This window comes from Tursiops truncatus, chromosome 15 (genome assembly GCF_011762595.2).
Source record: "Tursiops truncatus isolate mTurTru1 chromosome 15, mTurTru1.mat.Y, whole genome shotgun sequence".
Lineage (NCBI taxonomy): Eukaryota > Metazoa > Chordata > Mammalia > Artiodactyla > Delphinidae > Tursiops > Tursiops truncatus.
In genome coordinates, this window is record NC_047048.1 from 61,365,392 (window position 1) to 61,383,820 (window position 18,429).

The 18,429-nt window shown below is 49.3% G+C and overlaps 1 protein-coding gene across 15 annotated transcripts in view; it reads left to right on the forward strand.

Annotated features, from left to right (window-relative positions):
* Nucleotides 1–1,160: 1,160 nt before the first annotated feature.
* Nucleotides 1,161–18,429, forward strand: part of ZNF341 (zinc finger protein 341) — a 42,901-nt gene continuing 25,632 nt past the window's right edge. For 3 of the 15 annotated variants that reach the window (XR_012326266.1, XR_012326267.1, XM_073792883.1), the window contains exons 1-5: nt 1,161–1,270; nt 6,815–6,925; nt 8,671–8,867; nt 11,614–11,838; nt 16,134–16,385. Coding sequence is in view for 13 of the 15 variants with exons in the window: in XM_073792883.1 (XP_073648984.1) it covers nt 1,240–1,270; nt 6,815–6,925; nt 8,671–8,867; nt 11,614–11,838; nt 16,134–16,385 (816 nt within the window). In the remaining 2 variants the exon portion in view is untranslated. Of the gene's footprint in view, nt 1,271–1,914; nt 2,800–5,995; nt 6,926–8,670; nt 8,868–10,408; nt 10,502–11,613; nt 11,839–16,133; nt 16,386–18,429 lie in introns of those variants that run through there. The other 12 variants (XM_073792880.1, XM_073792873.1, XM_073792876.1 and 9 more) reach the window with 11 other exon arrangements.

The following is an 18,429-nucleotide window of genomic DNA, read 5'->3' on the forward strand; positions in this document are numbered from 1 at the left end:
AGGAAGTAAGGTAAAAAGGCCATAAGTCTTGCAAACTATCTCATGGCTTGGCCAGAACTGGAGAGGGGATGTGTTAATTTCTTCTTTTCTGCAGCCATTCACAGATGGGTAGGGTCTGAATGTTTTCCTGTGAGCTGAACAAAGGCACTTTAACATTCAGGCAGAGGGTCAGGGTTCCCTGAGGTAAGCCATTATGTATGCTTACAGCTATAGACAGCATCCTCTCAGTGATGATAGTAACAAAAGCATCCAAAAGCAAAGATTAAAGTAAAAGAAACAGATCCAACGTGGAGTCAGATTTTGCTCTTCCCTGTTACTCTGCGTACAGTGGAAATATTCAGTCCCTGTTGCAGAGTTGGGGGTCTAGGCAATTGGACAGAGGTCTGTATCACAGAGTTGGAGTCAGGTCCAGTGTGGTGGGGCTGGAGGTCCAGAAAACAGGGTTGGGAGGTGCCTGTGTGCAACAGGGATGGGGTCAGTGCACAGAGTTAGGGGTTCAAATTGAGACAAGCTGGGACCTGGGACCCTTTGCTGCAATGCTGCAATGCTTGCACCTGGACACACATCTCCCTGAGCAACAAAATACAAAGAAACTATATGGGACTAAAAATAACTGTGTGCGTGCATGCACGGTTGGGGCAAATTCTGGACCCCAAAGATACAAAAAGACAAAAAAACCCAACTGCCATTTGTGAAGAACCAGGAACAAAAACTGGGTGTTGGGAGCAAAAGCAGGGTACTGCACATGTCCCCTTGCACACAATACCACCTAAGTGGTGGACAAAACACCTAAGCCACCCCTCCACCTAACCCCTGGACACACCCCTACCTTCACCCCATATAAGGAACAAGCTTGCCCTCCTTCAGCAAGCAAGCAAGGGAACCTGTCCTTTGCTCTCCCTCCCCGCTGCTGCAGCAAGGGCCCCAATAAAGCCTTGCCTGAATTTCTTATCTGGCCTCTAGTCAACTTCCATTCATTGGGGAAAGCCAAGAACCCTGGTTGGTATCAAAATGCTGCAGACATAGGGGTCCACGTGTCCAATAACTGGGTTATCCAGGTGGGGCTGGGAGAGCCCCGGGATGCTGGGGGTCCCGCGAGCCATTCCTGGTTTTCCGGGATGGTGGAGGAGCTCCGAGGAGGAAGGAGGGCGCCCCCTGGCGGCCCCGACGCCGCCGCCACCACGGCTCCCACAATGCTCGCGCAGCCCGGCTTCGGGCTCCAGCGGCGGCGGCTCCAAAATGGCGCAGACGATCTTCGAGGCCCTGGAGGGTGAGCGGCGGCGGGGACTGGGGAGGCGGCTGTTCCGCCTTGCGCCTCCTCCCGCCGCGAACTCGCAGCGCGGGGCCCAGGGCGCGTGGCGCCTGCGGGGCGGAGGGCGCCGGGCCGGAACAGCCAGCGGGGCGGGAGGGCCACGGATGGGAACAGCCGCGGGATCGGAGGTCGGCAGGGGTGGGGGAGCAGTGGGGCCTGAACAGAAGCGGAGTTGAGGCTCAGTGGTGGTTGTGGGGGCATCTCGGGACCGGAACAGCCGCGGGAGCCTAGGCCCGGCGGCGGCTGCGGCGGCGGGTGGGTGGGGGGGGTAGGGTGGTGCGTTCAACCGGACAAGCACAGCGGGAGAGAGAAGGCCCTGGGAGAGAGCACCGAGAGCGGAACAGCCGTAGACGGCTGGCGCAGCGGGAGGGGAGCCTCGGACCAGAACAGCTGCCGCCGCTAGGGCCCGGGCGGCGCGCGGTTGGGGCTGGGGGGCAGTTTCCTGGAGGGAACAGCCGGGGGATAGTGTGCAAGCCAGGACGGGAAACGCGAGGCGAGCATGGCTGCACCGCGGACGCGAGGGCTGGGGAGGGCTGCATCCAGGGGGACCGTGGTGCAGCAGCGGCTGCGGGGGGAGAGGGGCTGAGTGAGGGGTCCTGACCATTAAGAACTTGTATTGAGCGCCAACTGTGTGCCTCGCGCTCTGACATAGTGTCTTCAATTCAGACCAGGAAAGGATCGGCGCCACCTGTGTGCAAGGCCAGGCCTTGGACCGAAACCAGCAAAGACGGGGTGACTACTTTGTGCACCATTATGGGGTGCAGAGTATTATAAACCCAGACCAAGAAAGGATGGGTGCCAACGGTGTAGTTGGCCGGGACGCCAAGTTACCAGACCCAAACCAGCAAACACCGCACCGACTGGTTGTCCCATGCTCTGCGAGATCCTAGGATGTGAATGGTCCTCAGGCTCTGGGAATTGTGAGCTTTGGAGACAGGCAAACACTGAGAGCCTCCATGTGCACTTGCTAGGAGTTGGAAAGGAAGCCTCAGAGAATTCAGGGCCATGGCACAGAGTTGATGCTAGGGGGATACAGACCCAAGAATGCTCTTGGAGGGATGAGATGAGTATACACATAATTAGAGTGCAAACTGAAAGTAGGCTGGACTAGTGGTATGTGGCCGAGGCTTTGAGTCCTGCAACTCCCCAGGAGGTGTCAGCTGTGTCTCTTAACATCTTGGAGGATCAGCTCTCTCACCACGAAATGTGTAATCCTCCCCACATCTGGGAAGGTTAAGTTTCAGGAATACTCGTTGGTAAGGGATGTAGAAATTATAGAATTATAGAAAAGGTAAACAGTAAAGATAACCTCAGCTGGTGTTCAGTGCTGTGATGGGTGATGGATGTGGAAGGCCAGGGTCATTGGTGGCTCCCTCTGGGAGGCCAACAGGATGGTGTGAGGCCTGCTTTCTCTCTAGGTTCATGGACTTCCTCAGTGTTTGAGTTTTCACTACAAGAATGTGTTCCTGTATTGAGTGATGAAGAAGGTAAAGGAAAAATCAGTTCCCGGGACTGTGTGATGCGTGCTGGGCTAGGAGAAGGGCAGCAGAACTGTGGGGATCCAGAGGTGACCCAGGCAGTGGGGACTGCATTTGCAAAGCCCTGGTGGGGAGAGAGGTCTAGGATTCACAGAAGTTCATGTGAGCAGCTAGAGATGAGGCTTCTGAACTTTGTCTTGGCATCAGTGTGGAACTAAGAAAGGGTTTCCAGCAGGGGAGCTGCACAAGCTAACGTATGTTTATTATAAAGTTCACCCTGGCTGCTCTGAGAACAGACAGGAGGGGTCAGAGTGGCCGAGGGGAGGTGAGACCACTGCGGCTGTCCTGCGGGGAACTGATGGTGGCCTGGGCTCTGGGGACAGCTGTGGGGACGGAGGAAAAGTGGATCTGAGAGATATTTGGGAGACAGAGTAGGCTAGACTTGCTGAAGGACCGGAAATCAGGGTGTGAAGGGAGATAGGTTAAGGGAAGAATCCCTTAAGGTTAAGGGGTGCCCCAGGGGCTTTAGCTGGGTGGACAGTGGTGCCCTGTTCTTATTGATGAGGATTACTAGGAGAGGAACAAACTTAGGGGTGGGGAATGACACATTTGGTTTGAGTTTTACGTAGACAGTATTTTTTTCAAAGACAATTTCTTTAGAGCAGTTTTAGGTTTGCACAGTTGAGAGGAAGGTACAGAGACTTTCTGTATGCCTTTGATCCTACACATTCATGACCTCCCCTTTAATCAACATAACTCATCAGAGTGGTACATTTGTTACCAAGGATGAACCTGCATTGACACATCATAACCACCCGAAGTCCATAATTTATCTTGTTTCACTCTTGGTGGTGTACATTCTATGGGACAGTTGTATAATGACATATATCCATCATTGTAATATTATTGTACAGAGTATTTTCACTGCCCTAAAAATCCTCTGTGCTCTGCCTATTCATCCCTCCCCCCACCCCTGGCAACCACTAATCTTTTTATTGTCTCCATAGTTTTGACAGGCAGTATTTTTTATTTTATTAAAAGAAAAATAGTCATTGATTTATTTTGGCTGCACTGGGTTTTAGTTGCAGCATGCAGCATCTTAGTTGCAGCATGCATGTGGGATTTAGCTGCCCCGACCAGGGATTGAACCCGGGCCCCCCGCATTGGGAGCGTGGAGTCCTACCCAGGCTGGACCACCAGGGAAGTCCCAATATATTTTTTAAAATAAATTTATTTATTTTATTTATTTATTTTTGGCTGTGTTGGGTCTTCATTGCTGTGTGGGCTTTTTCTCCAGTTGCGGGGAGCGGGGGCTACTCTTCGTTGCGGTGCGCAGGCTTCTCATTGCGGTGGCTTCTCTTGTGGAGCATGAGCTCTAGGCACGCGGGCTTCAGTAGTTGGGGCTCGTGGGCTCTAGAGCGCAGGCTCAGTAGTCGTGGTGCACGGGCTTAGTCGCTCCGCAGCATGTGGGATCTTCTCGGACCAGGGCTCGAACCCGTGTCCCATGCATTGGCAGACGGATTCTTAACCACTGCGCCACCAGGGAAGCCCCCAATATTTTTTTTAAATTAAACTTTTTATTTTGAAATACTTTTTTTTCTGTAGATTCACGTGCAGTTGTAGAAATAATACAGAGAGATTCCATTTATCCTTTACTTAGTTTCCCACAATGTAACATCTTGTAAAACTATCCTATAGTCTTATAACCAGTCGACATACAGAACAGTTCTGTCACTACAAGATGTTGCCCTTTTATGGCCCCACCCACCTCCTTCTCCTGCTCCCCATCCCTGATGTCCGCCAACCACACTAATCTGTTCTCCATTTCTAAAATATTATCATTTCAAGAATGTCATGTAGGGCTTCCCTGGTGGCACAGTGGCTGAGAGTCTGCCTGCCAATGCAGGGGACACGGGTTCGAGCCCTGGTCTGGGAAGATCCCACATTAAACGGAGCAACTAGGCCCGTGAGCCACAACTACTGCGCCTGCGCGTCTGGAGCCTGTGCTCCGCAACAAGAGAGGCCGCGACAGTGAGAGGCCCCCGCTCGCCGCAACTAGAGAAAGCCCTCGCACAGAAACGAAGACCCAACACAGCCGAAAATAAATAAATAAATTCATAAAAAAGAATGTCATGTAATTGGAATCATAAAGTATGTAACCTTAGAGACTGGCTTTTTTCACTCATTGTAATTCCCTGGAGATCCGTCCAAGTTGTTGCTTGTATCAACAGGTTGCTCCTTTTTATTGCTGAGCAGCGCTCCGTGGTATGGATGCACTGCAGTTTGTTTAACTGTTCACCCACTGAAGGACATCTGACTTGTTTCCAGTTTTTTACTATTATGAATAAAACTGCTATGAACATTCATGTACAGATTTGCACACAAATGCTGACATACAGTTTTGCATTAGATGATAGAAGATTTACTGAAGCTCCTTCTGGAGGAGCATGAACCCCAGGTTTGAAACTCCAGATATTAGGGAGAACTAAATGAGGGCAAGTGAGGATTCTCAGGGAGAGTGTAAGAGGGAGAGGAGAGAGAGCCAGATGGAAGGAAGCCTTCAAAAATAGAAACATTTAGGGGATGGACAGGAGAAGAGAGTAAAGAAGGCTGGGAAAGAGCGAGCAGAGAGGTAGGGGAAGACCCAGGAAGGGTGGCGCCCTGGAGCCCGAGAAGGGAGTGTTTCAAGAAAGAATGTCTGATGCTGCCAGGTGGTCTTTGGTGATTCTGGTGGAATGATGGGGGCTTAAGCCCCACTGGAGTGGCTGAAGGAGGACTGGGAGGTGGGCAGAGGAGATGGAGGATGTAGCCAACTCTCATTGGATGCTTGATGTTGAAGGGAGGAGAGATGAGAACATGAGTTCGAGGGAGGCCATTCTAGAGAAACCTGAGTGTGTGTAGCCGCTGCTGGGAAAGAGTTGTGGGCACAGTGTGAGATGGGCCAGCTAGCGGAGAACGGCTTCTGAAGGAGCTGGAGGAGGTGGAGAGAAGGGCTGGCCTCAGGAGGCACACAACCTGCACTGTGACCAGGGAAAGTATGCATTCAGTTTGGCTGCAGGAGCTAATGGTTCTAGTTACCTTTCAGTTAGAAGCTGGGGCAGGTGTCCAGGTGAGAGGTTGGCTGTGAGGACAGAGAGAAGGAGGCGCCCTCTGGGTTATTGGGGAGGGAGGCAGTGTGCCTTGGTGGCCACTTAGATGTGAGGAGGCCTGTCTTCCAGCTGGTGACACGGCTGGACAGTGTACTACTGAGAACCTCCACAGTGACAACTGGTTGGAAAACGTGGACGTAGGCAGCTTCTCAAGAGTCCCCCCGACCACAATCCAGATTACGCTGTTTATTGAGGAACTGAAAAAACAAGCACACATTGGAAAACAAGAGAAGCCCAAGTGCAAACAGATATGTGGGATTTGTGGGGTGTGGATGGGGAAGACTTAGTAACATGATTTCCAGAGGGCTTGTTGCATTTCGGATTAGATTCAGCCATGAGTAAGAGAGAAGCCCAACCCAGCAGTGGCTTAAACAGGCTAGAAGTTTATTTCTCTCATGTGGGAGTCCAGAAAGAGGCAGTCTAGAGCTGTGACAGTGGCTGTGTTCTACAAGGTGCTCAGAGACCCAGAATCTTTCCAGTCTTTTGCCCTGTAGTGCCCTTGTCCTCATGATCTGGGATGGTGGCTAGAGTTCCCACCATCATCTTCTTGTTCTAGGAAGCAGGATGGAGGATCGGACAGAGAAGGGGGGTCACGTGCCAGGCAGCTTTTAAGAAAACTTCCCCAGAGCTCCCGTTGACCAGAACTTAGACATTCCTAGCTGCAACAGTGGCTGGGAGGTGTAATCTTTATTCTGGGGCCATGTTCCCAGCCAAAAATCTTGGGATCTATTGCAATAGAAGTTGGAGAGAAAGCATTTCAGTGCACAGACAGACATTTTTGCCGTGGGGGCCTTGCAATGGGTCTGGCTTGTAAGGCTGAAGTCAGGGCGGGATGCTGGGCCCACCTTCCAGAAAGCCTGCTTTTCTTTCTTCAGGAATGGACAATCAGACTGTCCTAGCTGTCCAGTCACTGTTGGATGGCCAAGGAGCAGTTTCTGATCCAACAGGCCAGAGCGTCAATGCACCCCCTGCTATCCAGCCACTGGGTGAGTATCTGCTCAGGTTCACCAGTGGGAAGGGTAAGTAGCTTCCTGTGAAAACAGGTGGGGCTGATGAGGGGGTGTGGGAGTGAACTGCCCACTGTGGTTCCCAGGTTGTCCTCTCACGTCTGAAGCCTCTCCCCTTCCTCCCAGCCTGGATCTTCAGGCTCAGACTTTTCTCTGCTTAGCTCTGAGGACAGTCTTTTTCAGTCACTTAGTGAATGTGGGGATCATGACAGAGAATGACTAGGAGCCCCGATGCTTAGCAATGCTTGTCCCTTTGACCCAAAGTCATTTCTCAGCTTCCCCTCTATGAGGCTAAGCATGAATCTGTCCAATTTACAGCCCAGGCCCTTGCGACACACAGAGGGCAACGAACTTCCTTTAGAGCCTGTGTGAGTCTAGGTGTTCATCCATTCATTCTACAAAGATTTTTGAGTACTTGGGAACCATGCTGGGGACAGAGAGACACACACCTGAGTTTGAATCCTTGTTCACATAGTTTGGCTCTGTGACCTTGGGCAAGTGAGTTAACCTCTCTGTGCCCTCAGTTTCCACATCTGTAAAATGGGGATAATAGTCCTACCTCATAGGAATCTTGTGAGGGTGCTTGGGATTCGGTTTTAGCTGTTATAAATAAGAAATGCAAGTTTCTTGTAGTTTGTACAAGATTAAAGTTTATTTCTTTGTTGCGTAAGTCCTGATGACTCAGACCCCTTCTTTCATATGGCTCTGCTGCTCTCATCATGCGGTCCAAGATGGCTGCTCCAACCTCCCACTTTCACTTCCACACTCCAGCCAACAGGAAGGGAAGAAAGAAGGAAGTAGAAGTCATACCCCTTCCTTTTAGGAGGAAGTTGTGTAGACAGTATACTTCTCTTCTCCTATTGGTCAGAATTCAGTCACATGACATGTCTAGCTGCAAAAAAGTCTGGGAAATATGGTCTTTAACTAGATGGCCGTGTTTCTCACTAAAATTTGTATTACATTTTAAGAAGGAAGAGTGAATATTGAATGACAATTAGACATTTCTGCCACAACATATCAAGAGCTTGGCACAGTGCATGACCTGTGGTGGGCCTTCAATAATGGATGGTGTTAACTGTAGCTGATCATTGATTTAGTTTCTCATGCATTCAGCAGACATCCACTGAAGGCCTCCTATGTGCCCAGAAAATATTTTAGTTATGGTGATAAATAAGAGATATTTCCTTCCCTTAGGAAATATGGTGGTGATGGGAAAAATGTGATAAGAGAGGCTTGCCCAGAGGAAGGAACTGTGAACACTGCTTGAGGAGGGCTTCCTGGAGGAAGTGACATCTGAGCTGAACCTTGCAGAATGAGTTGTTCTGAGAGAGGCAGCTTGGCAGGGAGGACAGGGGATGCAAGGGCACTGAGGAGTGTGATCATGCAGCCCATTTGGGGACTGGTGAATAAATTCAGGCAGGATAAAGATTCTGAATGTCTCAACTTTTGAAGCGAACCCACCTTACGATTTCCTGATTTCTAATTTTTTGATTCCTGGGCGAACCTGGCTGGATATTCCTTCAGGTGCCAGCATGGTTTGAAAGCTCGTAGGAAGCACAGAGTTGATGCTTGACCCTCATGCGTTGAGTCATGGAATGCCGTTACTTTGCCTTTCTCATGGTCCAGCCACGGGCCTCCCGTTTCTCTCTGTGATGCCCCCTCCTTTTTTCTTGCTTTTTTTCGTTATTTCCCTCCCTCTGCTGCTCTGTGGGCATGACCCCTAGATGATGAGGATGTCTTTCTCTGCGGGAAGTGTAAGAAGCAGTTCAACTCACTGCCGGCGTTTATGACCCACAAGCGGGAACAGTGCCAGGGGAGTGCCCCACCCCTGGCCACAGTCTCCCTGGCTACCAACAGCATCTACACACCTTCGGCAGCACCCACAGCAGTCCAGCAGGCCCCGCCTCCTGCCAATCGCCAGGTATTTATCCATTCGTTTGTTCATTTATCTAGTCAAGTCTTTTTTGAGCACCCACTGTGTGTCAGGCACTGTGTGGGCACTGGGGGTACAGGGGTGGACAAACAGACCAGGTCACTGCCTTCATGGCATTGAGTGAGATAGATAGTACCCAAACAGATGTGTAGAGATGTACTTTTCCCAGGATAAGTGCAGAGAGATAAGGGATGTCAAGACAGGGATGGGAGCTTTTGCCCTTTTGTATGTGGGGCTCTGGGACGAGCTCTGTGAAGAGGTGACATTTGTGCAGAGACCTAGGGAGGTGAGAAATAGTCATGAAGCTACTTTGGGGAAGAGTATTCCAGGGGGCCGGATCAGCAAGTGCAAAGGTCCTGAGGCGGAAGCGTGCTGGCTTTATTCCAGGAACAGCAAGGAGGTGAGAGTGGCTAGAGCTGAATGAGTGAGTGAGGAGGGTGAGAGGTGATAAGGTCAGAGAGGCAATAGGGGGATCCTGGCAAATCGTGTCGGTCTGTGGGCTTTTACTCTGCATGAGATGGGAACCATTGGAGGGTTTTGAGCAGAAGAGGGATATAGTCTGATTTACACTTTAACTAGGTCACTGTAGCTGCTGTAGGCAGTAGATTTTGATGGGAGTCAAGAGAGAAATCCAGGAGCCTGATTAGGGTGCTACTGTACAAATCCAGGCAGTGGGTAGTGGTGGCTTGACCAGGATAGTGGCAGTGGAGGTGGAGAGAAGGGGTGAGATTTTCAAAATATTTAGAAGGTGGAGCTGACAGAGCTTGTGGATGGATTGGATGTAGGGTGTGAGCTTAAGAGGAGTCAAGGATGACTAGAGTTGGAGTTGCCATTAACCGAAGTGGGGAAAACAACAAGGAGAAGGTTTGTGTGTGTGGGGGGGTATCAGGAGTTCAGCTGCTCATGTTGAATTTGAGATGCCCATTGGACCTTTAAGTGGAGGCAGTGAAGATGCAGACAGATACACAAGTCTGGAGGTCACAGGGCAGGCTGTGGGTATCTGGAGAAGCTTGCAGAGTTCTCAGTCAGGAACACAGTTCTGGAGCAAAGACACTGTGGGTGGGAGCTCAGAGGGATTAAAGACTCCTCTAGGGAGGGTGGGAGGGAGGGAGATGCAAGAGGGAAGAGATATGGGAACATATGTATATGTATAACTGATTCACTTTGTTATAAAGCAGAAACTAACACATCATTGTAAAGCAATTATACCCCAATAAAGATGTTTTTAAAAAAAAAAAATAGGGGGCTGGGCATGTCCCAGGATGCCAGGTCACGGGGTCAGGTTTCCCTCTGGCTTCCTCTTGTCTCCTTATTCCTCTAAAACATTATCTTCACCCATTGTATAGACATAATTCCTGCCATCAAGATAAAAGTGTTCACCTCCAGATCCATAGGACATGTACATTTTCAAGTTACCATAGACATCTTCTAACACAGAACAGTCGTTTTCTCACTCCTTGATTATGAGTTTTGTTAGTAGAAAATGTTCCTTCTCCCCCCACTCCCTTTTTTTTTTTTTTTTTTTTCAGTAGGAGAGAGGAAAATTCTTCCAGTCCTGGGCAAGGAAAAAACTTTAGAACACAATCCGTTGTTAATGGGCAGACACGAATCCCTCTGCCTAAGTGAGTTGGATGGACGTGAAAATGATTTCCCATTTTTTTTTTTTTTTTTTTGTGGTACGCGGGCCTCTCACCGTTGTGGCCTCTCCCGTTGCGGAGCACAGGCTCCGGAAGCGCAGGCTCAGCGGCCATGGCTCACGGGCCCAGCCGCTCCGCGGCATGTGGGATCTTCCCGGACCGGGGCACGAATCCGTGTCCCCTGCATCGGCAGGCGGACTCTCAACCACTGCGCCACCAGGGAAGCCCTGATTTCCCATTTTTTGTCTCAGCCTAATGCATGTGACATTGTAAAAATACATGTCACTGCCTTTCCTGGCCATGACATGGGGTGTGTCCCTAAACTGCCTGGGTTGTCCTTGCTTGGTTGAGGGCAAGGACATCCTGTTTGAGCAGGGACTCTGGGTTCAGGGGCCCAGTTGCTGCTGTCCCCAGGGATCCTCCAGACAGATGACTTAGGAAGATGCCAGGAAAGAAAGGCAACAAATAAACAAAGCAAAACACGCTTTACATCTGCTGACAGGAATAGTCACTGCATGTTTGACACCCTCTTGTAAGGTCTGCCTTTCATCCTTGCTGTTAACCTGAGAGCATATAATTATACTTTCACATACTTACTTAAGTACGCACAGGAATTACATAGTAGTATCGTTTTAGATTTTTAAAGATGAGGATATATAATGTACATGTTATTGTATAATTTGATTTTCCATGCAATACCTCTTACCTGCTCTCTGTAGTATTCTATCCATGACTATATTGTATTTTTTGATCTATTCTCCTACTGATGGACATCAAGGTTATTTCCAGTTTTTCACTATTAGAAACAAGGCTGTGCAGAGTACTCTTTTTCTGTGGACTCCCTGTGGACAGGTGTGAGTGTTTCTCTAGGACAGAGGCCCAGAAGGATTGTTGCTGGGTCACAGGGTATATGCCTTACATGGAGGTGTGACTTATTCTCCTCGTTTGATAGACGAGGGAATGGAGGTTGAGAGAGGTGGAGTGACTTTCCCAGGGTCACATGGCAGGGAGCAGTAGCAGAAGTGGAAATAGAATCCAGGTCTGTGGGACTCCAGAACCCAGATCTTTTGCATCATGCCATCTGCTTCCTTCCACAGTCTCAGGCGTGTTCTTTCTCTCCCTTCCTCTCCCTTCCTCTCTGTCTCTCTCTCTCTCTCTCTCTCACTGTCCAGATCTCCACGTACATTACCGTGCCCCCATCCCCACTGATCCAGACCCTGGTGCAGGGGAACATCTTGGTAAGCGATGACGTGCTCATGTCTGCCATGTCGGCCTTCACGTCCCTGGACCAGCCCATGCCCCAGGGCCCCCCGCCTGTGCAGGTAAGAAGGTGGCCAGTTTCTCACGGGATCTTGATTCTAGGCCTGCATGTTGACTCCTGCAGATTCAGAATCTTGTAGAGAGAAGGGGGCTTGGCCCCAACTCTCCCTCAAGCTAAGGAGGCCTGTCAGCTTCCCCTTGGCCAGCCCTGCTGTGGGTGGGGAAGCTGCCGCATTCAGCTGGGACCCAGAACATGACTTTGGGGTTTCATAGCCACACTCCAGTTGTTTTGACTCCTATTTTTATTCTTAACAGAAGTGTTCCATGTGCATTAGAAAAACACTAGAAAGTACACAATAGAAAAGTAAAAAAAAAAATTTTTTTTTTTTTAAATTATTCTCAACTGGAAAGTAGAGAGACATGGCAACTGACTGAATTTACAATTCTTGGCTGGATCCTGTATTGGGTGAGGTGTGGGGGAAGCGGTAAAGGCCTTATTGGGACACTTGGGGAGATTAGAATTTGGAGGAATCTGAATATTTTATTTTATTTATTAAAAAAATATTTATTTGGTTGTGCTGGGTCTTTAGTTGCGGCAGGTGGGCTCCTTAGTTGAGGCTCACCAGCTCCTTAGTTGAAGCTCATGGGCTCCTAAGTTGTGGCAGGAGGGCACCTTAGTTGTGGCATGTGAACTCTTAGTTGTGGCATGCATGTGGGATCTAGTTCCCTGACCAGGGATTGAACCCAGGCATCCTGCCCTGGGAGCACAGAGTCTTAACCACTGCGCCACCAGGGAAGTCCCGGAATCTGAATATTTTAGATAATAGTATTATATCAATATTCAATTTCCCGTGTATGATCATTGAATTGTGGTTATATAGGAGAATGCCCTTGTTCTTAGGAGATGCATCTGAGTACAGTTTTAAGGAATAAAGTGTCGTGATGTCTGTAACTAACTTTCAAGTGGCTTGACAAAGCACAAATATGTGTATGTGTGTGTACACACACACACACACAGACATTGCAGCTGTAGCAAAATGGTAGCAACTGATGAATTAGATGAAGTATAAAGACTGTTCATTGTATTCTTTTTGCAACCTTTCTGTAGGTTTGAAACTTTACAGAATTAAAATTGGGAAATCAGGGAATTCCTTGGTGGTCCAGTGGTTAGGACTCCACGTTTCTACTGCCAAGGGCCCGGGTTCAATCCCTGGTTGGGGAACTAAAGTCCCACAAGCCAGACGGTGCTGCCAAAAAAAAAAAAGAAAAAATTGGGAAATCAGTCAATCAGTCAATCACCCTTACTCTCTCTACCCAAAGAAAACACTGCCAAAATTTTGGTGTCTGGCTTTCCTGACCTTCGAATGCACATAGAGGGACTTCACTGGCGTTCCAGTGGATAAGACTCCACGCTCCCAATGTAGGGGGCCCAGGTTTGATTCCTGGTCAGGGAACTAGATCCCACATGCATGCTGCAACTAAGAGTTCGCATGTCGGGATTCTCTGGTGGTGCAGTGGTTAAGAATCCGCCTGCCAATGCAGGGGACGGGGGTATGAGCCCTGGTCTGGGAAGATCCCACATGCCTCGGAGCAACTAAGCCTGTGCACCACAACTCCTGAATCCCGTGCGCCCTAGAGCCAGTGCTCTGCAACAAGAGAAGCCACCCCAATGAGAAGCCTGTGCACCACAACGAAGAGTGACCCCCACTCGCCGCAACTAGAGAAAGCCCGCGTGCAGCAGTGAAGACCCAATGCAGTCAAGAATAAACAAACAAACAAATAAATAAATAAAAGTGTTCGCGTGCCACAGCTAAGGAGCCCATGTGCTGCAACTAAGGAGCTGGCAACCCACAACTAAGAAGCCCTCGAGCTGCAACTAAGAAACTTGCCTGCTGCAACTAAGGAGCCCGCCTGCCACAACTAAGACAGTGCAACCAAATAAATAAATATTTAAAAGAAAAGAAAAGAAAAGACTCAGATGTGTATGTTTTAAATATATTTATTTAAAAAGCTATTTCTGGGACTTCCCTGGTAGTGCAGGGGTTAAGAATCCGCCTGACAATGCAGGGGACATGGGTTCGAGCCCTGGTCCGGGAAGATCCCACATGCTGTGGAGCAACTAAACCCGTATGCCACAGCTACTGAGCCTGCTCTCTAGAGCCTGCAAGCTACAACTACTGAGCCCGTGTGCCACAACTACTGAAGCCTGTGCGCCTAGAGCCCATGCTCTGCAGCAAGAGAAGCCACTGCAATGAGAAGCCCGCGCACCACAATGAAGAGTAGCCCCTGCTCACCACAACTAGAGAAAGCCTGCGCGCAGCAACAAAGACCCAATGCAGCCAGAAAAAAAAAAAAAAGCTATTTCTGGGCTTCCCTGGTGGCGCAGTGGTTAAGGATCTGCCTAGCCAATGCAGGGGACACAGGTTTGAGCCCTGGTCCGGGAAGATTCCACATGCTGTGGATCAACTAAGCCCATGCGCCACAACTGCAGAGCCTGCGCCCTAGAGCCTGTGAGCCACAACTACTGAGCCCGTGTGCCACAGCTACTGAGCCCACGCACCTAGAGCCCATGCTCCACAACAAGAGAAGCCACTGCAATGAGAAGCCCGTGCACTGCAACGAAAAGCGGCCCCCACTTGCCGCAACTAGAGAAAGCCCGTGCACAGCAACAAAAGACCCAAACGAGGCCAAAAATAAAAATTAAATTTAAAAAAATACGTACATATCTATATATATACACACATCTATATAAATGGGTCAGGCTATATGCACTGTTGTGGAACTTGCTTTTCTTACTTTGCCTTTTGTATAACATCATTCTCTTTCTGTGCCTACAACCCTACATCAGTATTCCCAAAGTGTTCCTTAGAACAGTGGCTCCTTGGGATTTTCCAATAGAAAAAGGATCCCTGGTCAAAGCAGGCTGTGAGGGCGGCATTCTGCCTCTTCCCTTGCACTGTCCCTGGGTTCTTCCTGCAGTAAAGGAATACTTTTGATTTTGTCACCCCCAATTTTTCTCTAGACATATATGACTATGGAACCCAAGGAACAGCAATTAAGAGAGACACCCTTTAATGAAATATTGATCAGCACCATCACTTTTTTTTATTTTTATTTCTGTGGTATGCAGGCCTCTCACTGTTGTGGCCTCTCCCGTTGCAGAGCACAGGCTCCGGACGCGCAGGCTCAGTGGCCATGGCTCACGGGTGCAGCCGCTCTGCGGCATGTGGTATCCTCCCGGACCGGGGCACGAACCCATGTCCCCTGCATCGGTAGGCGGACTCTCAACCACTGCGCCACCAGGGAAGCCCAGCACCATCACTTTAACAACCACAAAGGATTCTGTTCCATTCCATGTGGATGGACCATCCTCTGTTTAGCCAGGCTTCCATGGAAGGACATTTAGGTCGTTGCCATTTTTTGCTGTTATAAAAACTACTGGAATACCATCCACGTATGGTTATCTTTGCCCACCTGCTTGGTTATTTTTGTAGAAAAAATAATTATTTTTGTAGAATCAATTTCTAGAAGTCATTGGCTGTGTTTCGGGGATCCATGCCACCAGCACATTTGGTGACTCTCTAGAAAGACTCCCAGAACTCAGGATGGTTGTGCTCATGGCTGTGGTTTATTAGGTAAAAGGATACACAGCAGGATCAGCAAGGGAAAAAGACCCAGCAGCTGAAGTCTGGAGAAAATTAACATTCTTCCAAGTCTCCAAAGTGTTCTCTCTCAGGGAAGTGGCGGGGCTGCATACAGCATGCATCTTCCTTCAGCAGAAAAGAGCAGCAACACGTGCACAGTGTTTCTGCCAGGGAAGCACACCTGCGACTCTAAGGCCAGGGCTTTCATTGGGGATCGGTCACGCAGGCACCCAGCCACAAACAAAAATTCCAGACCCCCATGTGGGAAGGAGGGGTTCATCATCAATCACACTGTTTGTGCGAACAGTCTAGCTGGGTTGTTGTAGGGTCAGTGCCCAGGTGGGCAAAATAGCCTTATCAACATAGGAAACCTTCTGCAAGGCACGTTCTCAAATGCCAGTTCAGAGTCAGTCTCTCAAGCAAGCCCTTCTAAAGACAACAACATTAGGCCTGCTCTGTGAGCTCATTTCTGCACAAGCTGGGCCATTTTTGCTGACTGTCATGGAGAAAAGGGATAGCAACGCCAGACTGATGGCTCCTCGAACTCTCCCATGACGTTGTTTCCATGCCCTCTCTCAGCCCCGTCCTCTGAGCTGCCTATGAGTGGCTGTTCTTTCCACATGGCTGGCTGAGGCAAATGTCCTTCCCCACTGATAAATCAGACAGCTGGTATCAAGAGGCTGTGACACTTTAATTTTCTCTTCTGATTTCAGAGTAGCCTGAACATGCATTCCGCGCCGAGCTACCTCACCCAGCCTCCACCTCCTCCTCCACCCCCTCCACCACTGCCTCCACCTCCACCCCCCCAGCCTCCACCACCCCCATCCCAGAGCCTGGGTCCCCCCGGGCGTCCCAACCCCGGCGGGAATGGCGTGGTGGAGGTGTATAGTGCCACAGCACCCCTGACTGGGAGTGGAACGGTGGAGATCCAGGCATTGGGAATGCAGCCCTACCCACCCTTGGAGGTGAGCAGACGCTGGGGCTTGGGGTGAAGGGGGAGAAACTGGTCATGGTCATCATGGGTAACCTGAACCTTTTCTGAACACCAGCTGTGTGCCAGACACTGCTAGAGATACCATGGAGGGCAAAACCAGATCGAGCCATTACACGTGTAAATGTAAAATGCAAACCACGAGAAACTGGAATGAAGTAGAGGTTGTAGCAGAAATACAAGCTGCCCTCAGGGAATGCTCAGGACAGTCAAGAGAATACCTGCCTTTTGGGGAAAGGATTCCAAAAAATTACATATGTGAGTGTCTCATATTTTTTAACAAGCTAGGTATATTGGTTAGCTATAGCCTTGTAAGAAATAGCCACCAAACCTCAGTGGTATATAGGAAAAAGTGTTTATTCTTCTCACGTCTGCGGTGCTCAGCTTGGCAACTGCTGATCTTGGCTGGGTTCTCCCACATGTCTGGAGTTTGGCTGGCATCCGCTGCTCTAGAACGGCCCGGTGTGGGATAAGTCTGGTGGGGTGACCCGGCTCTGCTGCATGCGTCTTTCATTCTCCAGCAGTTTAGCCAGGCCTGTCCTCGCCACAGTGGTGGACGTGCAGTAATGCAAGCAGAAATGCTCAAGACTTCTTGAGGATTAGGCTTGTAGGTGATACAGTGTCACTTACGTTGGTCAAAGCAGGTCACAAGGCCAGCTTAGATTTAAGAAGTAGGGAAATAGGTGCCACCTCTTGATGGGAAAAGCTGCAAGTCACACTGTAAAGGGCCTGGCTACTAGAAGAGGTAAAGAATTGAGGCCATTCAGTCAGTGTACAGGCATACCTTGTTTTATTGCACTTTGTAGATATTGTGCTTTTTTTTTTTACAAATTGAAGATCTGTGGCAACCCTGTGTCAAGCAAGTCTATCAGCGCCATTTTTCCAACAGCATTTGCTCACTCCATGTCTCTGTGTCACATTTTGGTAATCCTTGCAATATTTCAACCTTTTTCATTATTATTATATTTGTCATGGTGATCTGTGATCTTTGATGTTATTACTATGACTCGCTGAAGGCACGGGTGATGGTTAGCATTTTTTAGCAATAAAGTCAAAAAATTTTTTAAATTAAGGTATATATATATATATTTTTAGATATAATGCTGTTGCATACTTAACAGGTCACAGGATAGTGTAAGCATAACTTTTATATGCACTGGGAAATCAAAATTTTTGTGTGACTCGCTTTATTGCGATATTCGCTTTATTGCAGTGGTCTGGAACTGAACCCACGATGACTCCGAGGTGTGCCTGTTCCATATGTACCGTATTAATTCCCGGGTAAAGAGCTCTGAGCTGCAAGCAGTCTACTCTCAAGGCACTAAGAGCTCAGAACCATGCCAGACACCAGTGCTGGGGGGCATGGTTATGATAGGAAGAGACTATCTGCACTTGAGGTCACATTGTCTCAGACTCACTCTAGAATCCAGCCATATAGACATTCCATGTAAGGTAACATTTATATGGAAAGAGAACTAGACCAGTGGGGAAATTCCTCCACCAGCCATGTGATGTTGAGCCTGCAGGGGGATTTTCCCTAGCCTGGGAGAATAACGCAAAAGGACCTTGTTCAATTAAAAAAAAAAAATTAAGTCAGTGAGATGCTGAGAGGACGGTGGTGGTCTCATAGGCAGAGGGGGCCAGCATAGGGGTAGCTGCCATTGTTTATTTTCCATGTAGACGAGGGTGCTCTTTGAGGACAGAGCCTGAGTCTTTTTTTTTTTTTTTTTTGCGGTACGCGGGCCTCTCACTGTTGTGGCCTCTCCCGTTGCGGAGCACAGGCTCCGGACGCGCAGGCTCAGCAGCCATGGCTCACAGGCCCAGCCGCTCCACGGCATGTGGGATCTTCCTGGACCGGGGCACGAACCCGTGTCCCCCGCATCGGCAGGTGGACTGTCAACCACTGCGCCACCAGGGAAACCCCCTGAGTCATCTTTGATTTTGCATCCTTAGCACCTGGCAGAGTGCCTGGCCTGTGGTACCTACAGTAGGTATCTGAAATAGGGTCCTCTGACCTC